Here is a 23,574-nt window from a genome sequence, read left to right on the forward strand (position 1 = left end):
CGGAGTCCTATACGATTGACAAGAAGCCGCTGCAGCTATTAAAACAAATTAAGCATTGAATATGCGGTTGATTTCAGATAGTTTCGATTCCACTGTGTTGAAGCAATACATAAATAAACGAAAAACTCATGGACTACTATATTTTTATTTATATCATAATAAAATAAATGTATAAAAAGTGTAGGCCATAAATCATCATTCATAAATCATTTAATACATCAAAACATTCCAGTAATTCAATTCAGCAGTCTTACTTATCCTCAGAGAATAACCTGAGGTTTGCGTCCGTCCGTATTTACTGACAAATGTTCAATTTCAGTTCTCCATTACAAAAATCCACCCCCGAAAGCATTTCTTTACATAACATTAAAATGAAAATAATATTTAATCCATGAGAAAAATAAAGTAGACTAAATACTTACAAAATTCAGTTTATACTCGTTATACAGTGCACTTAAACCTTTGAAATACCCTATCATGCCAGGAGGGGGAAGCATTGTATCGACTGTGTTGGATGAAAAATGTAGGTGTATGATATAGGCCCTTTTAAATCACCTAATATAGCCATAGCTTGTTGAAGAAATTTGTGGTAGAAAGGTCGTACTTTAAATCTTATAAAACGATTAGGCCCATTTCACAATTCATGCCCTTTGGGTCTGATCATCATTGTAACCGTTTTAAAGGACTGCCTATCATTAGTCAGATAATACTCTGTTGAAATGTTATGCCATGTCCCCCAAAAAATCCCATCTCTGACCCCTTTATACTTTCCTACATAATATCTTCCGTTGAGGTTGGCTGCCATGCAGGCATCAAACCACCACCCTGAGCTGTAGTACGCCCCGCAGTTCCCAGACGGGTATCGGTCATTGTCTCTGTCTAGGGTGGTGAACGCCTTGTTGTTGTGGTCGTAGTTTCTGCTGAACCTAAGGGCATCGCCCGCGGACCCCGAATAACCCCCTACGGTCAGGCGGTAGCGCTGCCTCTCGCTCGCCACCCTGAATTTCCCGTACTCGGCGTGTTCTCTCAACCCTTCGAAGTCCTCCAGCTCCACTCGGAGAACCATGTCCCTGGCCCGCGTCAACAAGTGGATCTTCTCATTGCCCAGCCAAAACTCTCCTCCGTTCATTTCCCCGAATCCCTCGCTGTACTCGACCCACGTCCGGTTGAAGCTCACGCTACCGTCCCGGCGTCGTTGAATGACCGTCCAACCTCCACCTTGGTGCTCCATGTCGCAGAACACGGGGAAGGTGCTCAACCTGGGGTCAGGGGTCACCAGGTGGAGGCCGGTTGTTTGATCCCCTCTGTTGAGATGTTCGGAACAGTCCCTGGGTGCCCTGGGTACTATAGGTCAGGAATACAAATCACTCCAAAATTATTTACCAAGATACATTAAGGGGGAAGGGCGCGAGAGAGATAGAGAGGGAGAGGAGAAATGAGAGGAGAAATAATGGGTCTGCAAAGGGTCAAAATTCCTTTATACATTAAAAGCCCAAAGCTACCCTAGGTCGTAAAACGGCTTACACAAGTTCATTAAATGGATATCCACTGGTCTGAAGTCCAATGAACTGGTTTGCTTGGGCCTGAGCAACTTTGAGTTGTTACTTTGTTTGTCATTGGCTGCAAGCTCGAAACTGGACTGAGGAGGGCCCGGTTAAAGGATGCCTTACAGCTGTTTAGTCTGAGTCAGCCAGAGCACTGTTGGATTCCTGCACGTTTCTCCCGCTGCTCAGAGATGTGGTAAACACATGGGCAAATTAAAAAATCTCCAACATTAAGTGGTTTGATTTTATAGTAATTCTACAGAAAATGCAATCTACAATCTACAGAAAATGATGAATACAGACATTTTTGTTATTATCGTTAATTATAATAAACATGAAACATGTAACAATGACTCTTCTTCTTTTCTAGAATATTTTCCAATTATCCAAAGGGATAATTGGACAATAATTTAATTGTTATAGTTTCTGATGTTGTATCATATTTTAATATTACTTTTGAAATATATCAGTATATTCAATTGGCACTCACAAATATGTATGTGTGTGAATATATATATATATATATGTCATAAGTGTCTAGGTCATTATCTTATTAACAGTTAGGCTGATTAACATGATTTCATGATTTCCACTGTTTCCTATGCAAGCTACTATTCCATCTGGTACAAAAACACATTAGATACTGACCAAAATAAGTGTTGCAGTTAAAACCATCTTCACTAGGATTATATTCTTGTTAATTATACATACGCTTTGATGATGGGAACATCGGGTGCCGGCCATCTGTTGAGTGGGGCTTTTTCCCTCCCTGCTTGAGGCTGACCTTTGGAGGAGTCTTTTCCATGAGCTCATTCTGGGGCTTTACATGCAGGCTGGCATCGGGGAACGCCACCACCTGGTTGATTTTGACCCGCATTTCACGTGTACTGGGAGTAGTTGACGGAATGGGGGTGAGGGTGAGCCCTGGGTTGGTGCGTCCTGGACTGGGCGGGAGGGCAGGCCGGGGCAAAGGGTGAGGGGTGTCTGGGCTACGGAGTTCTGGGTTACGGAGTTCTGAGCTACGGAGTTCTGGGTTACGGAGTTCTGGGCTACGGAGTTCTGGGTTACGGAGTTCTGGGTTACGGAGGTCTGGGCTACGGAGGTCTGGGTTACGGAGGTCTGGGTTACGGAGGTCTGGGTTACGGAGGTCTGGGTTACGGAGGTCTGGGTTACGGAGGTCTGGGTTACGGAGGTCTGGGTTATGGAGACCTGGGTTAATGCCGCCTCCGATAGTGACTCGGTTACTGTCACCTGTGTTAGTGTGGCCTGGGTTAATGCCACCTGTGTTAGTGTGGCCTGGGTTAATGCCACCTGTGTTAGTGTGGCCTGGGTCACGGCGGCCAGGGTTAGTATGGCCCGGGTTACTAGATTCTCCTAGGTTAGTGTGGCCTGGGTTACTCTGGACTGGGTTATCGTCACCTGGGTTACTGTTGCCTTGGTTACTCTGGCCTGGGTTATCGTCACCTGGGTTACTCTGGCCTGGGTTATCTTCACCTGGGTTACTTCGGCCTGGGTTACTGTGGCCTGTGTTAGTGTGGCCTGGCTTAGTGTGGCCTGGGTTAATGTGGCCTGGTGTATTGTCAGCTGCGTTACTGTGACCTGGGTTGCTGTGGCCTGGGTTAGTGTAGCCTGGGTTAATTGTCTCTTGTATACTTTGACCTGGGTTACTATCACCTTTGTAACTGTCACCTGGGTTATTGTATCCTGGGCTTAGGGTGGTGATTCGTCCTGGGATATTGTGTCCTAGTTTGGTGATGATTGTAGGGCTGGTCCAAGGCCATGAGTTGGAATGTCCTGGGTTAGGGGTGGTCTTGGACCCTGGGTTGGTAGCTCCCGGTCTGGGGGTGGTCTTGGACCCTGGGTTGGTATCTCCCGGCCTGGGGGTGGTCTTGGACCCTGGGTTGGTACCTCCCGGTCTGGGGGTGGTCTTGGACCCTGGGTTGGTATCTCCCGGCCTGGGGGTGGTCTTGGACCCTGGGTTGGTACCTCCCGGTCTGGGGGTTGTCTTGGACCCTGGGTTGGTATCTCCCGGCCTGGGGGTGGTCTTGGACCCTGGGTTGGTACCTCCCGGTCTGGGGGTGGTCTTGGATCCTGGGTTGGTATCTCCCGGCCTGGGGGTGGTCTTGGACCCTGGGTTGGTACCTCCCGGCCTGGGGGTGGTTTTGGACCCTGGGTTGGTACCTCCCGGTCTGGGGGTGGTCTTGGACCCTGGGTTGGTATCTCCCGGCTTGGGGTTGGTCTTGGACCCTGGGTTGGTACCTCCCGGTCTGGGGGTGGTCTTGGACCCTGGGTTGGTATCTCCCGGCTTGGGGGTGGTCTTGGACCCTGGGTTGGTTTCTCCCGGGCTGGGGGTGGTCTTGGACCCTGGGTCGGTACCTCCCGGCCTGGGGGTGGTCTTGGACCCTGGGTTGGTACCTCCCGGCCTGGGGGTGGTCTTGGACCCTGGGTTGGTATCTCCCGGCCTGGGGGTGGTCTTGGACACTGGGTTGGTATCTCCCGGCCTGGGGGTGGTCTTGGACCCTGGGTTGGTATCTCCCGGCCTGGGGGTGGTCTTTGACCCTGGGTTGGTATCTCCCGGGCTGGGAGTGGGAATGGTCCCGGGTCGTGGGTTGGTTTGTCCCGGGCTGAGAGGGGGGATGACATTCTCTATGGAGCTGTTAGCAGACACATCGGGCTGTTCTGTTGTGTCTGAGCTAGCTGTTGCGTTTGGTTCTGTAGATGCTATCAGAGGAACGTTATCTTCAGGTATGTAGTTCAGCCTTGGGCTAGTAGTTGATTGGGTAGTTGCCTTTGATTTGAAATCGGAGACTGTCACCCCCTGTGCATAATGACTAGTGGAGGTCTCTGGGCTCTGTGTGCAAATACGCATTTTCCCGGTGGAAACTTCCATGTTGCCTTGGGATGATTCCACATCAATGCGGACAGGAATGGCAGTGGGTCCGATCCTTTTCACTTTGTCAGAACTCATTCCTGTGTCGTGTGGATTAAGTTTTACTACAGGTCTTGGTTTGAACCTTGCTGGTATTTCGGGATTATGTCCATCACTTCCGTCTGTCCTGGGTCTGTGTGGAGGCTTCTCTTTGGGGACTTTGTCCGACCCTCTCTTGGCTTTTGGATCAGGTTTGGGATATGGCGGTGCTGTCACATGATCAAGATTATGATTGGGGCCTATTAGTGACCGGCCTTGATTATATTCTGCATCAACTAGTATTTGCCGATTTGGTTCGGTGACAGGTGCAATTGATCCTGAATTATATATCGACTTTTTGGTCGATAAAAGGATTAGATCTGGGTCAGCATCCGGATCAGGCGAAATATCTTTACCAATATCAGACTCTAATACACTTCCCGGCTTACGTTTTGGTGTAGAACTTTTTAAATCTTTTTTATGTTGTGGTCCACGGCTTAGTTTAGGACTTTGGTTAGGCTTAGTTCCTTTGTTATTTTGGGGCTTTTTATTTGTTGAATGGTCGATATCAGGTTTTTCTTTTTTGTGGTCAGATTTTGGCCTTTGGTTTGAGGTCAAATTAGTTGTAGAATGATTCAGATGAATTTTTGGATTCTTAGACGGAGGCTTAGGCTTTGGATGGGAGGCTGGCTGTAAGCCCAGAACAGGCTTGGTGTTGACTGCAGACTTTTTGCCAGAATTAGATAGTGTGTTGGAATCTAGATCAGTGGGAGCCGGCCTTGTGCGTTTCCTTTCCATCTCTCCCTTAGGGAAAGGGATTTTGTCTTTCTTATTATCAGAGGATACTTTTTTTGGATGTCCCTGTTTAGGTTTTGATTGTTGTTTGGGCTTTTGATATACTTTGGCCCTTGATCTGGTTTCAATTTTAAGAGGGTCTTCACTGTAGTAGTGAAAGGACTTGTGGTGGTGGTCTTGTAATTCAAGACAGTGGGCAAACTATGACTAGAGTAAAAGGGTGTCAGAACCTCAAATGCTGAACCAATGCTATTGTAGGAGCTAACCTGTGGCTTCAAGGTGGAAGTGGCTACAGTCCCTGGCTGTCCAGTTCTCCTCATTGAGCTAGCTGCCGATGTGGTCATGAGCAACCATTCCTTGGTCTTCAAGTCAGTCTCAGTGCCTGGGATCGTCCCTTCTTTCCTTGGTGTCTGGATTCTTAGTCCTGGTTTTGTTTCGGATGTGGACCGGTTTGCTTTAGTTTTGTAGGGAGGAAGATCCCCTGGCTTGTGAAGTAGACCCGGGCCTTGATTCGCTGGTCCAGATCCAGGTGTCCTAGTCTCAGGTTTATGTTGAGTTATTAGTCCATATCGAGGGGTCTTTGTTTCAGGTGTAACATGATTCTGTATTTCAGATCTAGGTGTCCAAGTCTCAGGTTTACGTTGAGGGACTAGTCCAGATCTAGGTGTCTTAGTCTCAGGTTTACGGTGAGGGACTAGTCCAGATGTAGGTGTCCAGGTCTGAAGTTTACGGTGAGGGAGTAGTCCAGATCTAGGTGTCTTAGTCTCAGGTTTACGTTGAGGGACTAGTCCAGATCTAGGTGTTTTAGTCTCAGGTTTACGTTGAGGGACTAGTCCAGATCTAGGTGTTTTAGTCTCAGGTTTACGTTGAGGGACAAGTCCAGATTTAGGTGTTTTAGTCTCAGGTTTACGTTGAGGGACTAGTCCAGATTTAGGTGTTTTAGTCTCAGGTTTACGTTGAGGGACTAGTCCAGTTTTAGGTGCCTTAGTCTCAGGTTTACGAAGAGGGACTAGTCCAGATATAGGTGTCCAAGTCTCAGGTTTACGGTGAGGGACTAGTCCAGATCTAGGTGTCTTAGTCTCAGGTTTACGTTGAGGGACTAGTCCAGATCTAGGTGTCTTGGTCTCAGGTTTACGTTGAGGGACTAGTCCAGATCTAGGTGTCCAAGTCTCTGGTTTACGTTGAGGGACTAGTCCAAATCTAGGTGTCTTAGCCTGAGGTGTACGTTGAGTGACTAGCTCAGATCTAGGTGTCTTGCTGACTTTCTGTCCTCTCAGCCCTGTATTATCACCCTCTTTTTTTTCCTCCTTCAGCTTCTCTCCAGCCCCCTCTCCTCCACTCTTTGTTGTATGTTCATCCTTGTTCCTCCCAGTGACGTCATCTAGCTTTGGTTTGTCATAGTTTCTCTCCCGTCCCGTTTCTTTCTCTTGGCGGTGTGGCGGTGTGTTGGTCACGGTACGGTCCTCTCTCGGCCGCGCCTCATCCCTCTCCCAGACCTTGCCCGAAGGCTTTCCTTCTTTCTGCATCTCATTTGGATCGCTCCACAGATGCCCACCATTCCCTGTAGTCCCCATTTCCTCCCTGTCTTTGTCATCATCCCTCCTCATATTCTTCAGCATTTCCTTTCCTTGGACGGATTCTTCCTCTTTCTCAGTTTCTACCTCTTTTCTTCTGTCTTTCTCTTTGCCAGCTATCTTTCCCCTCACCTCATCCTCTCTGCTGCCAGCTGGGGCGCTTATCTCTCTAAATGTACTCCGGTCGACAGCCTGTCCTGTCTGTCTGCTGTTATCTACACCTTTATTTCCCTTGTCTCCTTCCTCACTTCCTTCTTTCTCTCTCTCTTTCTTAACGATTTTATCTATCCCTCGCTGGTCTACTATTTTCTCTCTGCCTCTGTCCTCCAACGCCTTTTCCCAGCCTGGGTCTGTGTTTCCAGACACCCAATCTTCCACCTTGTCCATTCCCCACTCTTCCCTCGTCCTATTCCTTGTCTCTGAAACTCTCGCCAAGCTCTGCTGTGGGTGGTTATCCTTACCCCTCTCTCGGTCCCTCGGTGTCGCCTCCTCTCCTCTCTCATTCTGGTTCCCTGTACAATCCCCACAGCTCCTTCTGAGCTGATCCACTGTGTCCTTCAGCCTCTGGATCTCCTTCACAATCTCGTCCAGATCCTTCAGCTGTTTGGGGAGCTGAACAGTGAGGGGCGGCAGGTGAACCCAGTAGGTGCACGTGTCCTGGTCCTGTCCACAGGTGCCCGCGGGGGTCAGAGTCACAGCACACGGGCCTTCAGCTCCCATAGTCCAGTGGAGGGCTGCCGGCTCTTCGTCCCAGCCTGCCGTGGTCTGTTGCAGGTAGGACACAAGAGTGAAACAGTATATGCAGAGTGCTGCTGCTGTTCGCCTCATCATGTCTGCAGTACGCAGACCAATATAAGAAATGGATAGGGAGAGACAGAGGGACAGGAGCGTAGAGATGAAGAGGGTTGGTGGGGAGGGGGGTGCTGAGAGTGTGGGAGGATGCAGAAAAAAGAAAACACCCACCTCTGTTTGTGAGAGTCTGTGATAGTATGAAGGAAGGTTGGGGAAGCAGAGAGAGAAAGAAGTGGGGAAATAGAGAGGGGTGTGTAGACATGATAAAATTGCGTCAGAGAGTGTAGGATGAAAGTAAAACGATTTTAAAAATTGGACAATCAAATCTGTTGAAAACAAGTTGTAGTTTGATATACATTTATTGATATATTTCAGGTAAGACACAAGATTTAATATTTAAACAAGATGTGGCATATATTTTAAACGTATCTAATTCTTACCAATACCCTAGTATTTATCAGACTAATCAAAGAGCATAATGGTGTAATACGTTCTCATTCCATGATGTCATATTAAACCCATATTATAGCTCATTGTTAATCACGTCTGTTTGCAGTATGTGACAGTGCTTTGGCAGGCCCGTCCCACGTTTCCTGTCAATAAGTTGCAGACATATGAGGATCAGATGCGATGGGTCAAAATATGCATTGGAAGCACAATATCGTCGGCTTGGTGAGGAGCCAAGGGTATGTTGTGGTTTTCTCTTGGGAGATATGAATATAATGGTCCTTATTCATTGTGGGGGTGGTTGTTGTTCTGCTTGTAGATAGAGACACCGTGAGGAAGCAGGATCATCTGTAGTGACTCTCTCTGAGACATCTGCCACTCAGATTCAACAGCAAGTCTGAGCTCATTTGCCATCTTATTAAACATACTTTTCAGGGACTTTTAAAACCCACATTTGCCGTGACCAAAATAGCAGCTCTCTCATCTTTAAATGCCACTCTGCCAGACTTTGGAAGTAAAGAGACCATCCTGCGAAATGACACACTGTATGGTTAGGTCTAAGGTGGATTGTTCAAGATAATCCATGCATTGCATAAAAACCAAAGACTCATCAAGGTTATAATTAAGTGCTGGATAACAGACATTGGTTTATTTCATTGTTTGATTGGCTGTCTCCACATGACAAAGGAAAACATGGATAGAATAGAATAATAAATTCATAATGAATTGCAAAAATGTCCTATTTATATATACAAAGATTGTAAGAGCTAATATTTTGATCACATCTACCCCACTCAGAGCAAATCCAAGTGCAGAGATCCTGTTGCTTACAATACAAAAGGTGGCTCTGTATAAGTTCACATCTGTTTATATCTGTAACAGCAGTCGTAGCTTGGTGTTGCGCCACACTGTTCAGGCAGTGGTCCGCTTTGACGTTGGCCAACTGTTGCCAGGGACGGGAAATAACCCAGGCGCTCACCTGCCATCGGGAAATAGTGTGAGAGAAATGTTTACACCCGCAAGAGACTTGTGTCGAAAAAGCTAGGCCACGGTGATTGATTATTACCGAAGAACATCTCCACTAAGTATAATCTCCAAGGCATTAGCCGGTCCGCCACAACAACACACCCACCGACAGAGTGTTCTGCTGAGGTCATGGGTACGTGAAGTGCCCTTCAGAGCTCCACATTACCACGGCCGTTGAGAGGTGGATGGCAGCAGACTCTGAGCTGGCGTTTTACGATCCGTTCCACTGCATTGTGAGAGGAGCGCACGGTGTTGCATTTGATAATGTCATCTCTAATGGAGCCATCCATTTATGGGCAACTACTTTTTTTGAAGTCCTCTTGTGAAACAATGTTTTGAATAAGCGCAGTAGGCTCCTCCGGCCCACTAGCTACCAAGTCTTGTGTAAACACGCAACGCTTTTTCCATGGCGGGTTGAACAAACATCTGAGCATCAGTCTGACTGTCTGGGCTCTCCGCCGCCCCCCCCCCCCCCCCCCCCCCCCGTCTCCATGCACATCATGCAGCGCAGCCCTCTTCTCCTCCTCGAGTCTGGGGAGAGCATAGGTGTCCCGTTCCCTGGTGGACCAGAGTCAGCACATGTGCTATAGCGTCGCTAACACACAGAGCTGCATCAGACAGGCTAAAAGGGTTATTATCGGAATCAGAATTCAGATAAAAAAGATCATAGTTCTTAGAGGGGGAGATTTATTTCTTTAGTAGTCGAATTTAATAAACTTAATCTCACACAGACATACATGCCCTCTACATTTCATAAACCCATAAATTGGCCATTAGTTTAATATTTTTCTGTAGATAATTAGACGTTACACATATCTAACACATCAAATCTATCAAACGGAGAGGGACCAAGTGTCCCTCACATCTGGATGGAATTTGAGACGGTCATCAGCAGATAACATGAGGTCCAGTTTCTCTTCCAAAAGACTGGAGTTCATTAACAATTTGTTGTTCGATAATTCTTGACACACAATTTGGTCAAGGATGGATAATAATTAAATGATGTGTTCGTTTAAGTCACCCCTTGGAATGGCACGGAACAGGACCTGTCATCAAAAGGGGTCTTTGCCCCCTCAGTTGTATTTTTTGCCCCTCTGTTTAAGCTAATGTATCTATAGAAAGATAGCAAAACAACAGTTAGTGGCGGAGATACATTTGACTATCGCTTAGGCTGTTATTACAAAACAAAAGCCTTTAACAGCTGATTCCACACGCCTCCCCCTGCTATCCCCATGGTGATAAATAACGAAAATGTTTAGCACTCTGCTAGTGCTATATAGACGCTTTGATTTATAGCAAAAAAAATTGGGGATTTTGAAACTGTAGCCTTATGCTGTTGTTATTTAGCCTTTCCGAGGCTATGCGTGGTCAATCCAGCAATTATATTTTATGAAAAAAAATGCACCTTCTCAAAATGAAGTCACTCAATCCTGGCGCAGGGCCAGCATGGGACGCTTGAGGATCTAGGAATCAAGAGAAGTGATGGGTATAACTTTGAGGAACATCTTTGCATGTGCTTGTGCGTGCGTGCCTCCTTGTGTGTGCGCGTGAATGCGTTTTATCTCCCGTTTTACATTAGCAGTTTACCCTTATTTTACCCTAAACGCACATGAGATACGACAAATGGAAAACAAAGTTCCATCTGTTAACAACTTGCCGTAATAGTTGGTGCATTGCAAGATAAGCGCTCCCATCCTACCATGGCAAAGTCCACGGGCGCTCAGATCCGGTGAATTTACAGAGTTTGTGCATCCCCGTGTCCGCGCTGAGCTTTCCCGCGCAAACAAAGTTGCAAATACTTGCGCGTCTAGATCGCATTTTAGAGAAACAATGCCTCTAAATATTATTTCATTTATCGATAGGCTACTATTTACCTATATAAAACTAACATACAAAAATAAAAATTGCTTGCTAGTTGAATGTCTCATTATCAATATTAGGTGTCATACACACACACACACACACACACCGACGACATGAATAAATAGCTATTTTAGAGCAAGCCACTCTCAGCCCGGCTAAACTATGTACACAAAAGTTGTCAATATTTGGCAGGCAGCGTTTTCCACGGGGAGTAAGTAAATATTTGTGATAACACCATCACACATTTAGTATTTGGGAACGAAACAGCCGACTAGTGCGATAGATATAGATAAATAATAGGTGACTTCCGTGTAAAACAAATGAGAACGTAATTTCACCACTATACTACCACCTAGTGGTATGTTTGAGCGATATTAAACCGTTTTTGTTACACTTATCATCGTGTAGCCCGTTAAAACATAGCACACGATACGATTCAAACATAACCTTGAAGCTCTGACATTAATTAACCAACCATTTGAACGGAGACCAATTTGGCCTATTCCGCCTGGATCTATAGTTCGCCTTCATCGCAACAATGAATAACAGCGAGGCTGTTATGTCACATTAAATCAAATTAACCGACCAGCTCCTGTTTGCTGTTATGTTGTATCACTATCGATTCCCACGGCAACGTTTCCTCTCATAATATAGTAAACAATTGACTAGGTTAATCTCCCTCCCCCATCCTGCGCACTGATACCTGCGTCCTCCATAGCAGAGAACACGGAGCCCCGCCTCGCACGTCTCTCACGCACTAGTTACGTCTGACCGTAAAAAATAGAAACTTCCAAGATGGCTGAGTCCGTGGACTCCATGCATTTCGCAGCAAATAGCAAAACAAATTCCCCTAAACCCTTGATACCTAAACGGCCGCCCGAGAGCAGGCCACAGTCTTCCAGTGATATTTACTCACCACCCTCAAAGAAAGTCCGAATCGAGGAGAAGAGCTTGAAACACAAGAAACTAAACGGAGATGTCTGCGCAGGGGAAAAACACAACGGGAAGCAGAGTTATGGAAGCCCAGCGAAATGGAGTTTCGGCCCGGCCAAGGCGAGCAACTCCAGCGCGCCAGCTCCCGCTCGAAAAATATTCAAGATCAGCAACTTCCTTGCATCGCCCCATAAAGTAAAAAAGGCAAAAGATAAACGGCATAAAGATAAGGACCAAACCTTACAAACGCAGAGTTCCCCTATCGCTATGGAGAAAGTGAGCCCTGCTAGTTGCCATACAAAGACGGAGAACGGTGACGTGCAAGTGTTTAAAAAAGGTAGGGGAATACGAAAATAATCATTTAAACATTATCACCAGTTGCATTAGAATGTTATTAGTGAGGTAGTTGGAAACAAAATGTCACATTAATAAAGTTAGTTAATATATCGTTAGAAAGCTTGATATAGCCCAATGTTGTTAGGCCCAGTAGCACACGTGGGGGTGTTTGGGCTTCAGTTAACGGTAGTTTGCCATTGATTACATTGCAATTTACTGTTGTTCTCTCTCTCTCAGAACATCGCGTTAAAGACAACGAAAGAGACAAGAAAAAAGAGAAGGATAAGGAGTTAAATCATAATTTACCTGTGAATGACATTGGCAGTGAGAATGGAGAAGTGATTTCACAGCAGAAAGGTATGGATAACATGCAAACTTCCAATGTATTTATTTTATGTATATCAATCATGTAGATATTTTGTATAGTAATAGCATAGTTATTCCCATAGTAACAAGGCGTTGCATTAATGTGAAACATACTGTACCTATTCTGTTCTCAGAGCCTGTTGAGTCGAAGGAGATACTTCAACCCACGTCGGAAGAAGAGATGCTGCTTAAGAAACTGAAGAAGAAGAAGAAAAAGAAACACAAAGATGGTGAGCGGGAGAAGACCAGGCACAGTCGCCCTAAAATGTACCACCGGTCGAGTCAGACGGTTTGTGCCGGTGTCTCTCTTGAATTACCAGACTTCCTAACCAAGATCAACGGAAACAGCAGCAATAGCTTACGGCACAACACAGCCGCCCCACACCAAGACCACCTCCTGGACTCTGCCCTGGCTCCCACTGCCGCCATGGCGCAGGAGAGGCTGGGCTTCAGCCCTCCTCTTCAGTGTGCCCCATCGTCATCACCGGTCCTGGAAGGCTTGGAATTTGCCCGTCTGATCCACGTGGAGCAGCAGGCGAACGGAGGGGCGTCGGTGGCGCACACCTACACAGAGCACCTGGCCCACCTCTCCCCGGCTGAGATGCAGCGCTTTGCGCAGGAGTTTGTCACGCTGTCCTTCAGCGAGGACCAGGACCAGGCGGCACACTTTGTCATGGGAATCATTCACGGAGCAGCGTCCTACCTCCCAGACTTCCTGGATTACTTCTCCTACAATTTCCCCAACTCGCCGGTGAAGATGGAGGTCCTCGGCAAGAAGGACATCGAGACGACCACCATGGCAAACTTCTGCTCTCAGGTGAGTGTTTGTTGTTGTTGTTGTTTGGGTTGGGAGCTTTGCTGTCTACAGGAGGACCTGAAAGCACCTATGTTAAGAACTTCTATCACAGTAACAATCTCAAAGGGCTTCCGGGCAACCCCTTTACACCCCCAAAGGTTAGGGAAAACTACCAGTATGCAAGTGAGGAAACCATGAGAAGAGGCATCCCTCCTTCTCGGGAAGGTCGTGAGCGCAGTAGGTGCCAGAGGGGCTGAACTGTTGTAAACAACATGGAGCAGCCGGGTCACAGACAAGAACATGCAGCTACAACCACCACAGGGGACTTCATCAGCACAGCACAGCCCTAGAACAGAGCTAAGAGCTGGAGACCGGGAGAAGCAGCACCACAGTGTGAGATGTGATGATGAAGAGCACAGGGAGCCTGTAGGGAGCCAATATCCGTCAGGAGCAGCAGTTGGCTATAGCTGGCATACAGGTCGCTGAAATCTTGAACGAGGAGGGGAGGGTCACTGCAAGGGGCCAAATCAGATGTTACAAAAACAAACCTCTTAAGTCAACCTGACTGATTACAGCGGGACAACGTGATTGACAAGGCGCTCCATAAGGGAGCACTCGTAGACAACTTTTCGGATTGATAAGGCCCTGAGTTGTTAACATCAACAACAACAACAACAACATTATCACAAACACTGATATGCATCCATCCCTGCTTACAGATATAGCACTGCTATAACGCTGGGCCAGACTTTCATCCCAAGGATGAAACACGCATTATTTTTTTTTTACCTTGTTAACTAATTTCCTTCCAAACATACTGTTTTGATCTGACAAAGTCTGTGATGGTGTGCATACCATTAGAAATGCTAATACAGTCAATGACATCATTGGGACGTCCTCCAAATACTCCCACCAAATACAAATCCTGACTGTTGAATCAACACACCTGGCTCATTGGTCCTACTCCCTACATGGAAATTTGTCACGTTAAAAAATAAACAATGCCGCTTGTGCATGGTGTGGGCTGGTGTCTTAACGTTTAACAAAGAATGGTTCAGCATTTAACCATATGTGTCGTGCTAAGGCTTATGGTGACAACAACCATGCTCTACAGAACCAATGATGAAAATAACAAGATGTCAACTTTTGAAACTTTCATGTGAGAGAATTTCTGTCTTACTATTTCGATAGTAAGGCTAATATATGTGGATAGAAAGTGGTACAAATCGAGGACTCGCAAGTGATTATTTATTTACACAATCATTTAATAACCCTTAGGCACCATCAACGTATAATAAACACACTTTCTAAAAAAAAAAGAGGCAAAGAATAAAATGCAGACTGAGCGTTGTGTGGCAGTGGCCACTAGTAGAGTGCAAAGAGCTGTCGAGGTCCGCAGAATGAATGTCTTTCCGACTGGGTCACTGTGCCGTCCCGCCTCAGCTGTCTCTTGTGTTCCCGTGGGGCAGGTGAAGCGGACCTACTCCCAGGGAACGTACCGCGCAGGGGCCATGAGGCAGGTCAGCCTGGTGGGGGCTGTGGACGAGGAGGTCGGGGATTACTTCCCAGAGTTCATCAGCATGCTGGCGGACTCCCCCTTCTTGGAGGTTTGTGCTCTTTAACGTCTCGACAGAGTACGGGACGCGCCCACACTGATAGCAGCTGCTAGGGTTGTGCTGAAAAAGGCCGCTGGCGGTGAGCCTTCCAGATGCAGACGTCCAAGAATAAACACTGACAGCAAACCATTTATTTTTGAAAACCTTAGTAGGACAATTGCATTACCACCTCTAGGTATGAATGCACGATAGGTATCGGTCCAAAACACGATGTGCTGGTAATGGGATATTTGTATTGAATTATGTAATGTTTTGTTCCCATAATTAATGCACCTGAGTAAACCACACGTCGTAGGCTAGATCAGGGAGCAAAACATGTCTGCAAACATGTCGTCGCTGATTTGGTTATTCACTGTCACAGAGGACGACAGCATGAAGGTTATTGCCAACACATGTTCAGCTAGGGTTCAAAGAGGAGGGAAAAAGTGTAACATTTTTTACCAGAGATGCAAGAAATACCCCAAAACTTTCGCCCAAAGTACACATTGAAGGCCAGTTGAACCTTCATGATGCACAGTATGTGCATTATGCCCACACCAGCGCTCCACTCGCCATACGGTGGTTCACTTGCTTTTCCGAGTTGTAGAGCTAGCGTGATAATCCCTATTAAGTGATTTGAATGTTATACCCATTGGGGAACAAAATATGGCTCTGTAGGGAAGCGCTCCTGACAGACAGCTTTTCTTAAAAGGCCGGTCTCATCGCTAGGAACATAGGACTTATACTGTTGATCGCACCTAAAGTTCCCAGCAGCAGATTGCTGTTAATGGGAACTTGAATATCTGTTGTTTTATCTTTCTAACAATATGCAACTGCATGAATTTATTTTTGGACCATTTAATTATGCATCAATCATGTTTCAAACTTGCTTTACAAATACTCGTTTAATTGAGTACACGTTTGCACAGTTGAACATGATGTTGATGTAAGTGCTTTGCATTGTCAACTGCAACAGGTTGTTTATCATTATAAGTGCTTCTGTTGGTTGGTCACAAACCACAGGTTATTAACTTTCCGGTATTGGCCATGAGAAGCAGTTAATTATCGGTTATTGGTCTCGGTTGAAACAAGTCCATATCGTGGATCCCTACTTATAAGAGATGATGGTTTATGTACTTCTTTCAACTATTTAACTATACTCTTAACACTGTCTAATACTGTTCTCAAAACTACACTAAGGGTTACTGTACTGCAATATTGTACTTGGTAGGTAATTGTGTAGCTACTGCATCAGACATGTCAAGTTTCCATGGCTGTGTGAATGTGTGGTGCTATGTATATGATCTGTGGCTTGTTGTTGACGTTTCTGCAGAGGACACTGCCCTGGGGCACCTTCTCAAGCCTCCGTCTCCAGAGCCCCACGGAGAGCGACGACGGGCCCATCATGTGGGTCCGACCTGGAGAACAAATGATCCCAATGGCAGACATGCCGAAGTCCCCCTTCAAGAGGAAAAGGTGGGCAATTAACGATTTGACAAGCTGTCCAACCGGTCTTTGAATAAGTTATGAATAGAGTTGAGGTTATTTGTGCTCAGCTGCTTTCCTATAGGATGTCATCAAAGCCATGATAGGATAAATAATACAATTGATCTCATCTTGTGTCATTCTTGTACACTCTTGAACATTCCTGGCTTTCCTTTGAACATGTGTAGCAGATCCACCAATGAGATAAAGAACCTGCAGTACCTGCCGCGGGCCAGCGAGCCCAGGGAAATGCTTTTTGAGGACCGGACCAGAGCCCACGCCGACCACATCGGCCAGGGCTTCGAAAGACAGACCACAGCCGCCGTGGGCGTCTTAAAGGCAGTCCGCTGTGGAGAGGGGTAAGTGCCTGATGCCTTGCCCAAAGTGAACCCCTGTGTTTATGTGGATTTTTTTTGTGGCAGGGATCTTTTGAGTCTTACCCATGTTGGTTTTTCATACAGCGGTGATGGGCCGGCCCGGATCACCAAAGATGTGGTGTGCTTCCATGCCGGAGATTTCCCTGATGTGGTCATGAGGCTACAGCTCGACCTCCATGAACCGCCGCTGTCTCAGGTAGGCCTCACAGCTCAACCTAGTAGCATCTTATTTGCCACACTAACCGCAGGGTACACCTCAAGGTGCCTTATTCAGTCCCTCCAGGATTTCGCGGGCCTCTTTTGAGATTGTTGCGGCCTAAAATGCCTGATGTTGTGTGAGCTTTTCCAAAAAGTTGCGATTAAAGTTGCAGTGTTTTTAATGTTTTTGTTGCGATTACAGTGCGAGAGGAAGTGAAAGTTGCGATAAAAGTTGTGATTTTCTGCACAACTTTTGCTGCAATTTTCCCAGAGTAATTTGTTAAATATTAAGTTATTACTGAAAAAAACATTAATTAACAGAAGAAAAACACTGAGAAATGGTCCTATGAATAATTGATTCTTTTCGCGCTGGCTATTGACTTGGATGCAACTGCCTGTGTCATAGTGATAGCCTCTTCGTCTGACGTCCTTCCTGAAGTTCTGTAGTTATGTTTCGCGGTGGCAAAATGCTTATCAATGGAAGATTTCCACTTATGTACCACCACAATATTGCATGCAGTGCAAAATAATTTCCCACCGCTTTCATGTAGAATACCAGGATACTGCTTTTACAATTTACAATTAGGGCAGTTAGCAGACGCTTTTATCCAACGCGGCTTACATCGTTAAATATACACATTGACACACAGACGGCAGAGTCAACCATGCAAGGCAACAAGCCAGCACGTCAGGAGCAGTTAGGGTTAAGTGTCTTGCTCAGGGACACATCAACACCTAGTTAGGAGGAGCTGGGGATTGAACTAGCAACCTCTCGGTTACAAGACAACTGCTCTACCTCCTGAGCTAAGCCATCCCCTTTTCGTAATCTCTGCAGTTATTTTGGAATCCAATTGTGAAACCTTGGACGCCCACATGATGCATGAATGCTTGAATCACTTGAAGTAGTAAACACGGAAGTAAGGCGGAAGGTAGTTTGTCGACGTCAGTTCAAGACGCCACTGATTGGTCAAATTTGCGGGAAAGTTGCGTTGGTTGGTTAAAATTCCGACACCGCACTTAATTCGCAGTGATTGGTTGATGTTGCGTTGAAGTTGCAAATCGCAGCATCGCGAAATCCTGGAGGGACTGCTTATTGCAACGGATGTCCGTTGAGCTCCCCCTCCTCCCAGCGGTTAATATCCCGGTGTTGTCTGTAGCCTACAATGTGGTCAAATTAGTTTCCTCTGCTACTCTCGTCCCCCTCCACAGTGTGTGCAGTGGATCGACGATGCCAAGCTGAACCAGCTGAGGAGAGAGGGAATACGCTACGCTCGCATCCAGCTCTACCACGACGACATCTACTTCATACCCAGGGGAGTGGTCCACCAGTTCAAAACGGTGTCGGCCGTCTGCAGCCTAGCCTGGCACATCCGCCTCCGGCAGTATCACCAAGAGGAAGAGGAGGAGAAGGGGGAAGATGAGACGCTCACGCCGACACGGTCGCCGCTTCGACTCGATGAGGAAGAGGACGACGAAGATAATGACGATGATGGCGAGGAGGAGGAGGAGGACGACGACGACGACGACGAGAGAGATAGGACAAAGGACTGTCACGCTCGTTCGAAGATGTCACCAGACTTTGGTGACAGAAGAAGAGAGGGCTGGAGGGACCCCTCTTCGCAAGGACACACGGGGGTCTACAAGGAGGAAGAGGTGGAGACGGACGGGAAGCCGCCAGCAGACGACTGCTCGCCCACGCCCAGTCTAGACCTCATCAAGAAGGAGAGGGAGGATGGTCTGCTTGCAGAGAGCCTAATGGAGGTTACACCCAAAAAGGAGAATGGGGAGGGGGTTGGGGGAGGCCAGGGAGAGGCCAGGGATGCAGCCACTCGGACACTATATAAAGGGGTAGTAGAGGAAGGAGAGGCTGGTGCTCCCTGGACGCTACAGCACATCAAAAAAGAGCAAGATGTGATAGAGGAGAGGCCGCAGAAGCCTACTCTCAAAGAGGAGAGGCCGCAGAAGCCTACTCTCAAAGAGGAGAGGCCGCAGAAGACTACTCTCAAAGAGGAGAGGACGCAGAAGCCTACTCTCAAAGAGGAGAGGACGCAGAAGCCTACTCTCAAAGAGGAGAGGACGCAGAAGCCTACTCTTAAAGAGGAGAGGCCGCAAAAGCCTTCTCTCAAAGAGGAGAGGCCGCAGAAGCCTACTCTAGCAGAGGACAGGCAGCAGAAGCCTACTCTGGCAGAGGACAGGCAGCAGAAGCCTACTCTGGCAGAGGACAGGCAGCAGAAGCCTACTTTCACAGAAGATAGGCCGCAGAAGCCTACTTTCACAGAAGAGAGGCCGCAGAAGCCTACTCTGGCAGAAGAGAGGCAGCAGAAGCCTACTCTGGCAGAAGAGAGGCTGCTACAAAGCCCGGGTGTGAGAGAGAAAGCTAGAGAGGATTGTACAGGCACTTGCGTACCATCAACACCAGTCAGAAAGGATAAGGAAAAGGTAAGGGCCAAAGATAAAGAGGAGAGGGAGAAGGGGAAAGACAGGGAGAAGAAGGAAAAAGAGAGGGGGAAAGAGAAGGAGCGGGATAAGAAAGACAGGCCCAAGGACCGGGAGAGAGACAAGGAGAGGGTCAGGGAGAGGGAGAAAACCAAACCTGTGGGTGTGACCTTGACACACCCACTGATCCAAGTCAAGAAGAAGGAGGAGGACGGGACGCGAGAGGGCAGTGGTCACTCAACGCTCCCCTTTCAGAAGGAGGACAGGGGGTCCAAAGAGCCTGAGTCGGCCTCCAAAGCGCCGTCTCAGGTCAAGAGAGACAAGGAGCATGACAAAGAGCGGCCCAGCGCTCCGCCTCACACCAGGCCGGAGAGGGAGGACTCTAAAGAGGGCAGCTTGCATCGACACAAGCCCTCCCACGGGAAGAAGGAGAAGAGCAGCCACAGGGAAGGGAAGGACAGCCAAGCCCGGAGCAAGACGGCCAGAGAGGACGGAAAGCCAGGCCCCCTCAAACAAAGTCACGTCAAGAAGGAGGGAAAGAAGGACAAGGAAATCAACAACAAGGAAGAGCGAAAGAAGACCAACGCCGCTCAGGGTTTTGCTCCGCCGCCCGACCACAAACCCACACCACGAACACTCATCACCTTTGACCTCTTCAAGCCTATGGACGCTCACCAAACGCTGCCTGTGTCCTACACAGACACGCGAGTCAAGAGTCACCATCACGGTGAATCGCGAGGCACGTCCGGCTCCAGGTTCGGAGCGGACAGTCGGACATTAACGCCCTCAAAAGTACCCAAAGCTAAGGACCCAAAGCAGGCGAAAGCCACGCCGAACTCTGAGTCCCAGCTGTTGTTAAAACAGCCCCTTAAACCACACACCCCCCAAACCCAGAAGGACTTTTTAATATGAATGTCTCAGCGTTTGGTTGTCTTTCTACTGTACAACTTCGCCAAGGCTGTGTGGAAGTGTCATTTTTTTTAACCGCACCCTTCCTTCATATATGATCATGTTCTAAAATCTGTTTGGCCAAAGGACACATTCCATTGGATAGCTCACACCAACAGTCACTATGGTGATCTGAACAGAGGAGGTACTTTAAATGGGTGCTGAAGCAAGAATGTAAGTTAAATAGCAACATTTTCTGTTGGTTGGCGAATGTATGTAGGCTTTTTTAATCAGTGACCCATCAACTGTTAGGTACTCAACCAGACCGTCTGCAAACATCTGGTCTTTCTCTTCTGCTATAGGAAACCCCAATGTTTGAAACACTTCATGCCCCTGATAGGGATTTTTTTTTTTACATATTGCTGTAGTCTTACCAGTTTTTAGTTTAAACACTTTGAAATGTTTTCTGACTGGATTCACTGACTCACAGGGCTGTAAATACTACTGTACAGTATAGATGTATTAGCATTAAGGTGAGAAAATGTATACAGATATTGCATATATTTTTTGTAAGATGAGTTTTATTTTCCATAGAACTTATTTATATCATTTACTGTCAGTTTTTATTTGAAACCAATGTACGTGAGAATTTTGTAAATACATTTTATTTCCTAAGGTAAGACTTGGTAGTGTGATTTATACTCCAAAACTCTCAATAAATGGTTCAGAATATTTTGTGTGCATTCTTTGTGTTAAGACAAGTTTTAAATCGTAGAAGGACCATGGTATTTCCAAGATGAAGGAAAGATTGAGAGCCTAATGCCGGCTTCTCCGACGACGCTACTCAATGCTACAACCAGTATGTTTTTAAAATGCCTTTAGGGGTAGGAACGTTTGTTTTTTTTTGGCCAGTGATGATTCCAAATTCTGAGTATCTCAGGTTGCCAGATATTAAATAAAGGGGCACCGTTTGTGCAGCATTGGACGTAAAACAAACTAAATGTATCCAGATATACTAGATTTGACGCAAGCAAAAAAAGCCTGGTAAAAACCGGTCGATCGAGATCTGGCGCTGCAATTGATAGATGGAGAAAGCTTAGAACAGAAGGCTTTCAAGACCGATGCAGCATGAACTTGTTTATAATATGCAAACAATAAATTGCAAGTGTATTAACTCATCTTACAATGTAGGACTCGTCGCTCATCAGTGTCGAAATATAATTGCTCTCGTACCAAATTATATTGCAGTCGTGTAGGCAGTGTAACTCAACCTGGCAACCTGCTTGAGTCTCGGCAGGAGGGGGGCGGAGACAACTCTTCAAATGATGAATTTGGACTGCAGTACCCATTTTGGGCGTTCGATGTCAATGTTACATCTACCATTAATATATCATGCAGAAATCTGAGAAAAGGCAATATTCCAATGATGTATATTAAGTTCTTGTTTCCTCCATGTGACGTTTCAGTCCCGTTTGGTGTATGCTAAAACGACTCCCGAAATACATAAGATGCATACATCGATTTGTCGACACAATAATCAAGTCAACTGTTTTAAACAGTGTATTTGGTAAAGCACGTACAAAAATGGTATGTAGTGTACCAGTTCTCAGATATGTGAAGTGCACCACATAAAATGAACTGACTTTTACGAAAATGGTTTGTAACAATGAATGAATAAAAATAGTTGTGCAGTGTAACAAAGTTTCCCTTCAAGCATATCTTTAGTGGTTAAAAAACAAACAAAAAAAAACTCCAATCTTCATCCTCAATTTGTCCTGGAGGAAGTGAAATATGACCCTAGTAGTCCATTCCTCATTCCCTTCTGTAGTGGAACACGCTGTGACCCAGTTCTACTAACGCCCCAACCAACAGGGTCCAGAGAGGTATGCACACCACGCTCAGCCAAATGTCCGTGAGCTTCTCCAGGCGGGAACACAGCGCCAAGCAAAAGCCAAGTTTCAGCAGCAGTGCTATGAGGTACCACATTGTGCGCGGCAGGTTCTGATGTCCATCTCGCGGGTTCAACGCTTGTTTACAACGACCTGCCATCCTCGCGACCAGCATGAGGATGAGAATCGCGTCAAAGGTCCAAATGGGAAGGAATATGAGAAACCAGTTCCAGTCGATATTAGAGTCCAGCTTGAGAACCAGCATGATGAGGAAGACGAGGGCAAAAAACCAACTCAGCAGCACCCGCTGGACCAGGGACATTTTCATTTACGGCGGGCCGTCTGTGTCCAATAGGCCAAGCAAGGAAACCTGTTTTGAAATGGTGCAATTAATCACATTTGAATAGCAGTGCAAAAATATTGTTAATGCCAATCTCAACGTCCCCATGACACCTACAACACATGTTTATTTGACAATATGGACTAATGCAGAAAAAATATAAACTAAACAAATGCAGATATTGCATGCATATCTAGGACCACGTACATGACACTCAAAAGACACACGCACACGTTTAAATTAAAGTTTGCAATAATGAACACGGCATTTACGGACTCTACTAAGTTAAAACGTTAAAAACCAAGCGGGTACGTTAAAAACCAGTCGGGTTTCCAGCCTGATCATGCCATGCTGTCAACCTTGTTCAGTTGCTGTGACGTCACCGATACCAACGTCAAGGAAATCGGAGGTCGGAAATTACCTATACCGATTTCTACGTTTAACAACGTAACAATGTTCTTAATTGTACTAAACGCAGTGTTAGTAAGATTATATACTCAAGAATAACTATCTATAATAGCAGTCGCGTTGGCTTTGTATATGACCACAAACGAGTAAACGATACGAGTAAAAGTTTGAATATGTGTTATCCTACCACGTCAAGTGACTCTCAAATAGATTATACGAAAGCATACAGTCTGAATGATCCACTGTACCCCACCTGCTGACTTTCAGTGCGTTAATGCAAAATGTGGTAGCGGTACCAACCAATACATACATGGGTACCAACTAGAGCAGGAAGGCAGGGAAGATCACGAACGCGTTGGAGAAGTGGAAATGCAACTGCGACGTAACATGTTCCGGCGGTATTTTCAAAGTTAAAGCATAGGTCCTCGACTTCTTTTATTGGTGGTCTAACCATTTTATTGGTCGTCTAGCCAACGCGCAATTGCTGCCATCTACTTTTTATTCAAAGAATAATTAAATCTGTACAAAACTTAAAACATTCCTTCAAAGCATAGAATAAAAACTAAACATTTCACTTA

General features: G+C 46.3%; 3 protein-coding genes across 7 annotated transcripts; 1 reads left to right on the forward strand and 2 right to left on the reverse strand.

Moving 5' to 3' along the window:
- Window positions 1-137: 137 nt before the first annotated feature.
- On the reverse strand, window positions 138-10,731 carry LOC130389666 (mucin-2-like). 2 transcript variants are annotated; one of them, XM_056599550.1, is made up of 3 exons: window positions 10,492-10,731; window positions 2,256-7,586; window positions 138-1,344 (listed from the first exon to the last, which is right to left on the reverse strand). In XM_056599550.1, the coding sequence occupies exons 2-3, from the start codon at window positions 5,248-5,250 to the stop codon at window positions 635-637; spliced, it is 3,705 nt and encodes a 1,234-aa protein (XP_056455525.1). In that variant the 5' UTR covers window positions 5,251-7,586; window positions 10,492-10,731; the 3' UTR covers window positions 138-634. The 2 variants fall into 2 exon arrangements, with proteins under 2 accessions (XP_056455525.1, XP_056455524.1); XM_056599549.1 differs by lacking the exon at window positions 10,492-10,731 and having other exon boundaries at window positions 2,256-7,718.
- Window positions 10,732-11,691: 960 nt separating this feature from the next.
- LOC130389663 (lysine-specific demethylase RSBN1L-like) lies at window positions 11,692-21,641 on the forward strand. 2 transcript variants are annotated; one of them, XM_056599543.1, is made up of 8 exons: window positions 11,692-12,219; window positions 12,456-12,575; window positions 12,719-13,401; window positions 14,850-14,987; window positions 16,309-16,451; window positions 16,652-16,819; window positions 16,922-17,033; window positions 18,245-21,640. In XM_056599543.1, exons 1-8 carry the CDS (start codon window positions 11,745-11,747, stop codon window positions 20,381-20,383), a joined length of 3,978 nt encoding a protein of 1,325 aa, XP_056455518.1. In that variant the 5' UTR covers window positions 11,692-11,744; the 3' UTR covers window positions 20,384-21,640. The 2 variants fall into 2 exon arrangements, with proteins under 2 accessions (XP_056455518.1, XP_056455517.1); XM_056599542.1 differs by having other exon boundaries at window positions 11,693-12,219; window positions 16,649-16,819; window positions 18,245-21,641.
- Window positions 20,914-23,404, reverse strand: LOC130389734 (transmembrane protein 60-like). Of its 3 annotated transcripts, none has more exons than XM_056599669.1 (2): window positions 23,250-23,338; window positions 20,914-22,618 (listed from the first exon to the last, which is right to left on the reverse strand). In XM_056599669.1, the coding sequence occupies exon 2, from the start codon at window positions 22,574-22,576 to the stop codon at window positions 22,172-22,174; it is 405 nt and encodes a 134-aa protein (XP_056455644.1). In that variant the 5' UTR covers window positions 22,577-22,618; window positions 23,250-23,338; the 3' UTR covers window positions 20,914-22,171. The 3 variants fall into 3 exon arrangements, with proteins under 3 accessions (XP_056455644.1, XP_056455643.1, XP_056455642.1); XM_056599668.1 differs by having other exon boundaries at window positions 20,915-22,618; window positions 23,184-23,300; XM_056599667.1 differs by having other exon boundaries at window positions 20,936-22,618; window positions 23,307-23,404.
- Between the last annotated feature and the right edge of the window lie 170 nt (window positions 23,405-23,574).

Source organism: Gadus chalcogrammus, chromosome 9 (assembly GCF_026213295.1).
Source record: "Gadus chalcogrammus isolate NIFS_2021 chromosome 9, NIFS_Gcha_1.0, whole genome shotgun sequence".
NCBI classification, from domain to species: Eukaryota; Metazoa; Chordata; class Actinopteri; order Gadiformes; family Gadidae; genus Gadus; species Gadus chalcogrammus.

Bases quoted from the DNA above. Each gene is read 5' to 3' on its own strand.
- LOC130389666 (XM_056599550.1), bottom strand. From the start codon at position 5,250: ATGGAAAGGAAACGCACAAGGCCGGCTCCCACTGATCTAGATTCCAAC. The intron at 1,345-2,255 runs GTATGTATAATT...CCTGACCTATAG, and splicing joins GATGTTCCCATCATCAAAGC to TACCCAGGGCACCCAGGGAC.
- LOC130389663 (XM_056599542.1), top strand. From the start codon at position 11,745: ATGGCTGAGTCCGTGGACTCCATGCATTTCGCAGCAAATAGCAAAACA. The intron at 12,576-12,718 runs GTATGGATAACA...TTCTGTTCTCAG, and splicing joins AGTGATTTCACAGCAGAAAG to AGCCTGTTGAGTCGAAGGAG. The intron at 13,402-14,849 runs GTGAGTGTTTGT...CCCGTGGGGCAG, and splicing joins TGGCAAACTTCTGCTCTCAG to GTGAAGCGGACCTACTCCCA.
- LOC130389734 (XM_056599669.1), bottom strand. From the start codon at position 22,576: ATGAAAATGTCCCTGGTCCAGCGGGTGCTGCTGAGTTGGTTTTTTGCC.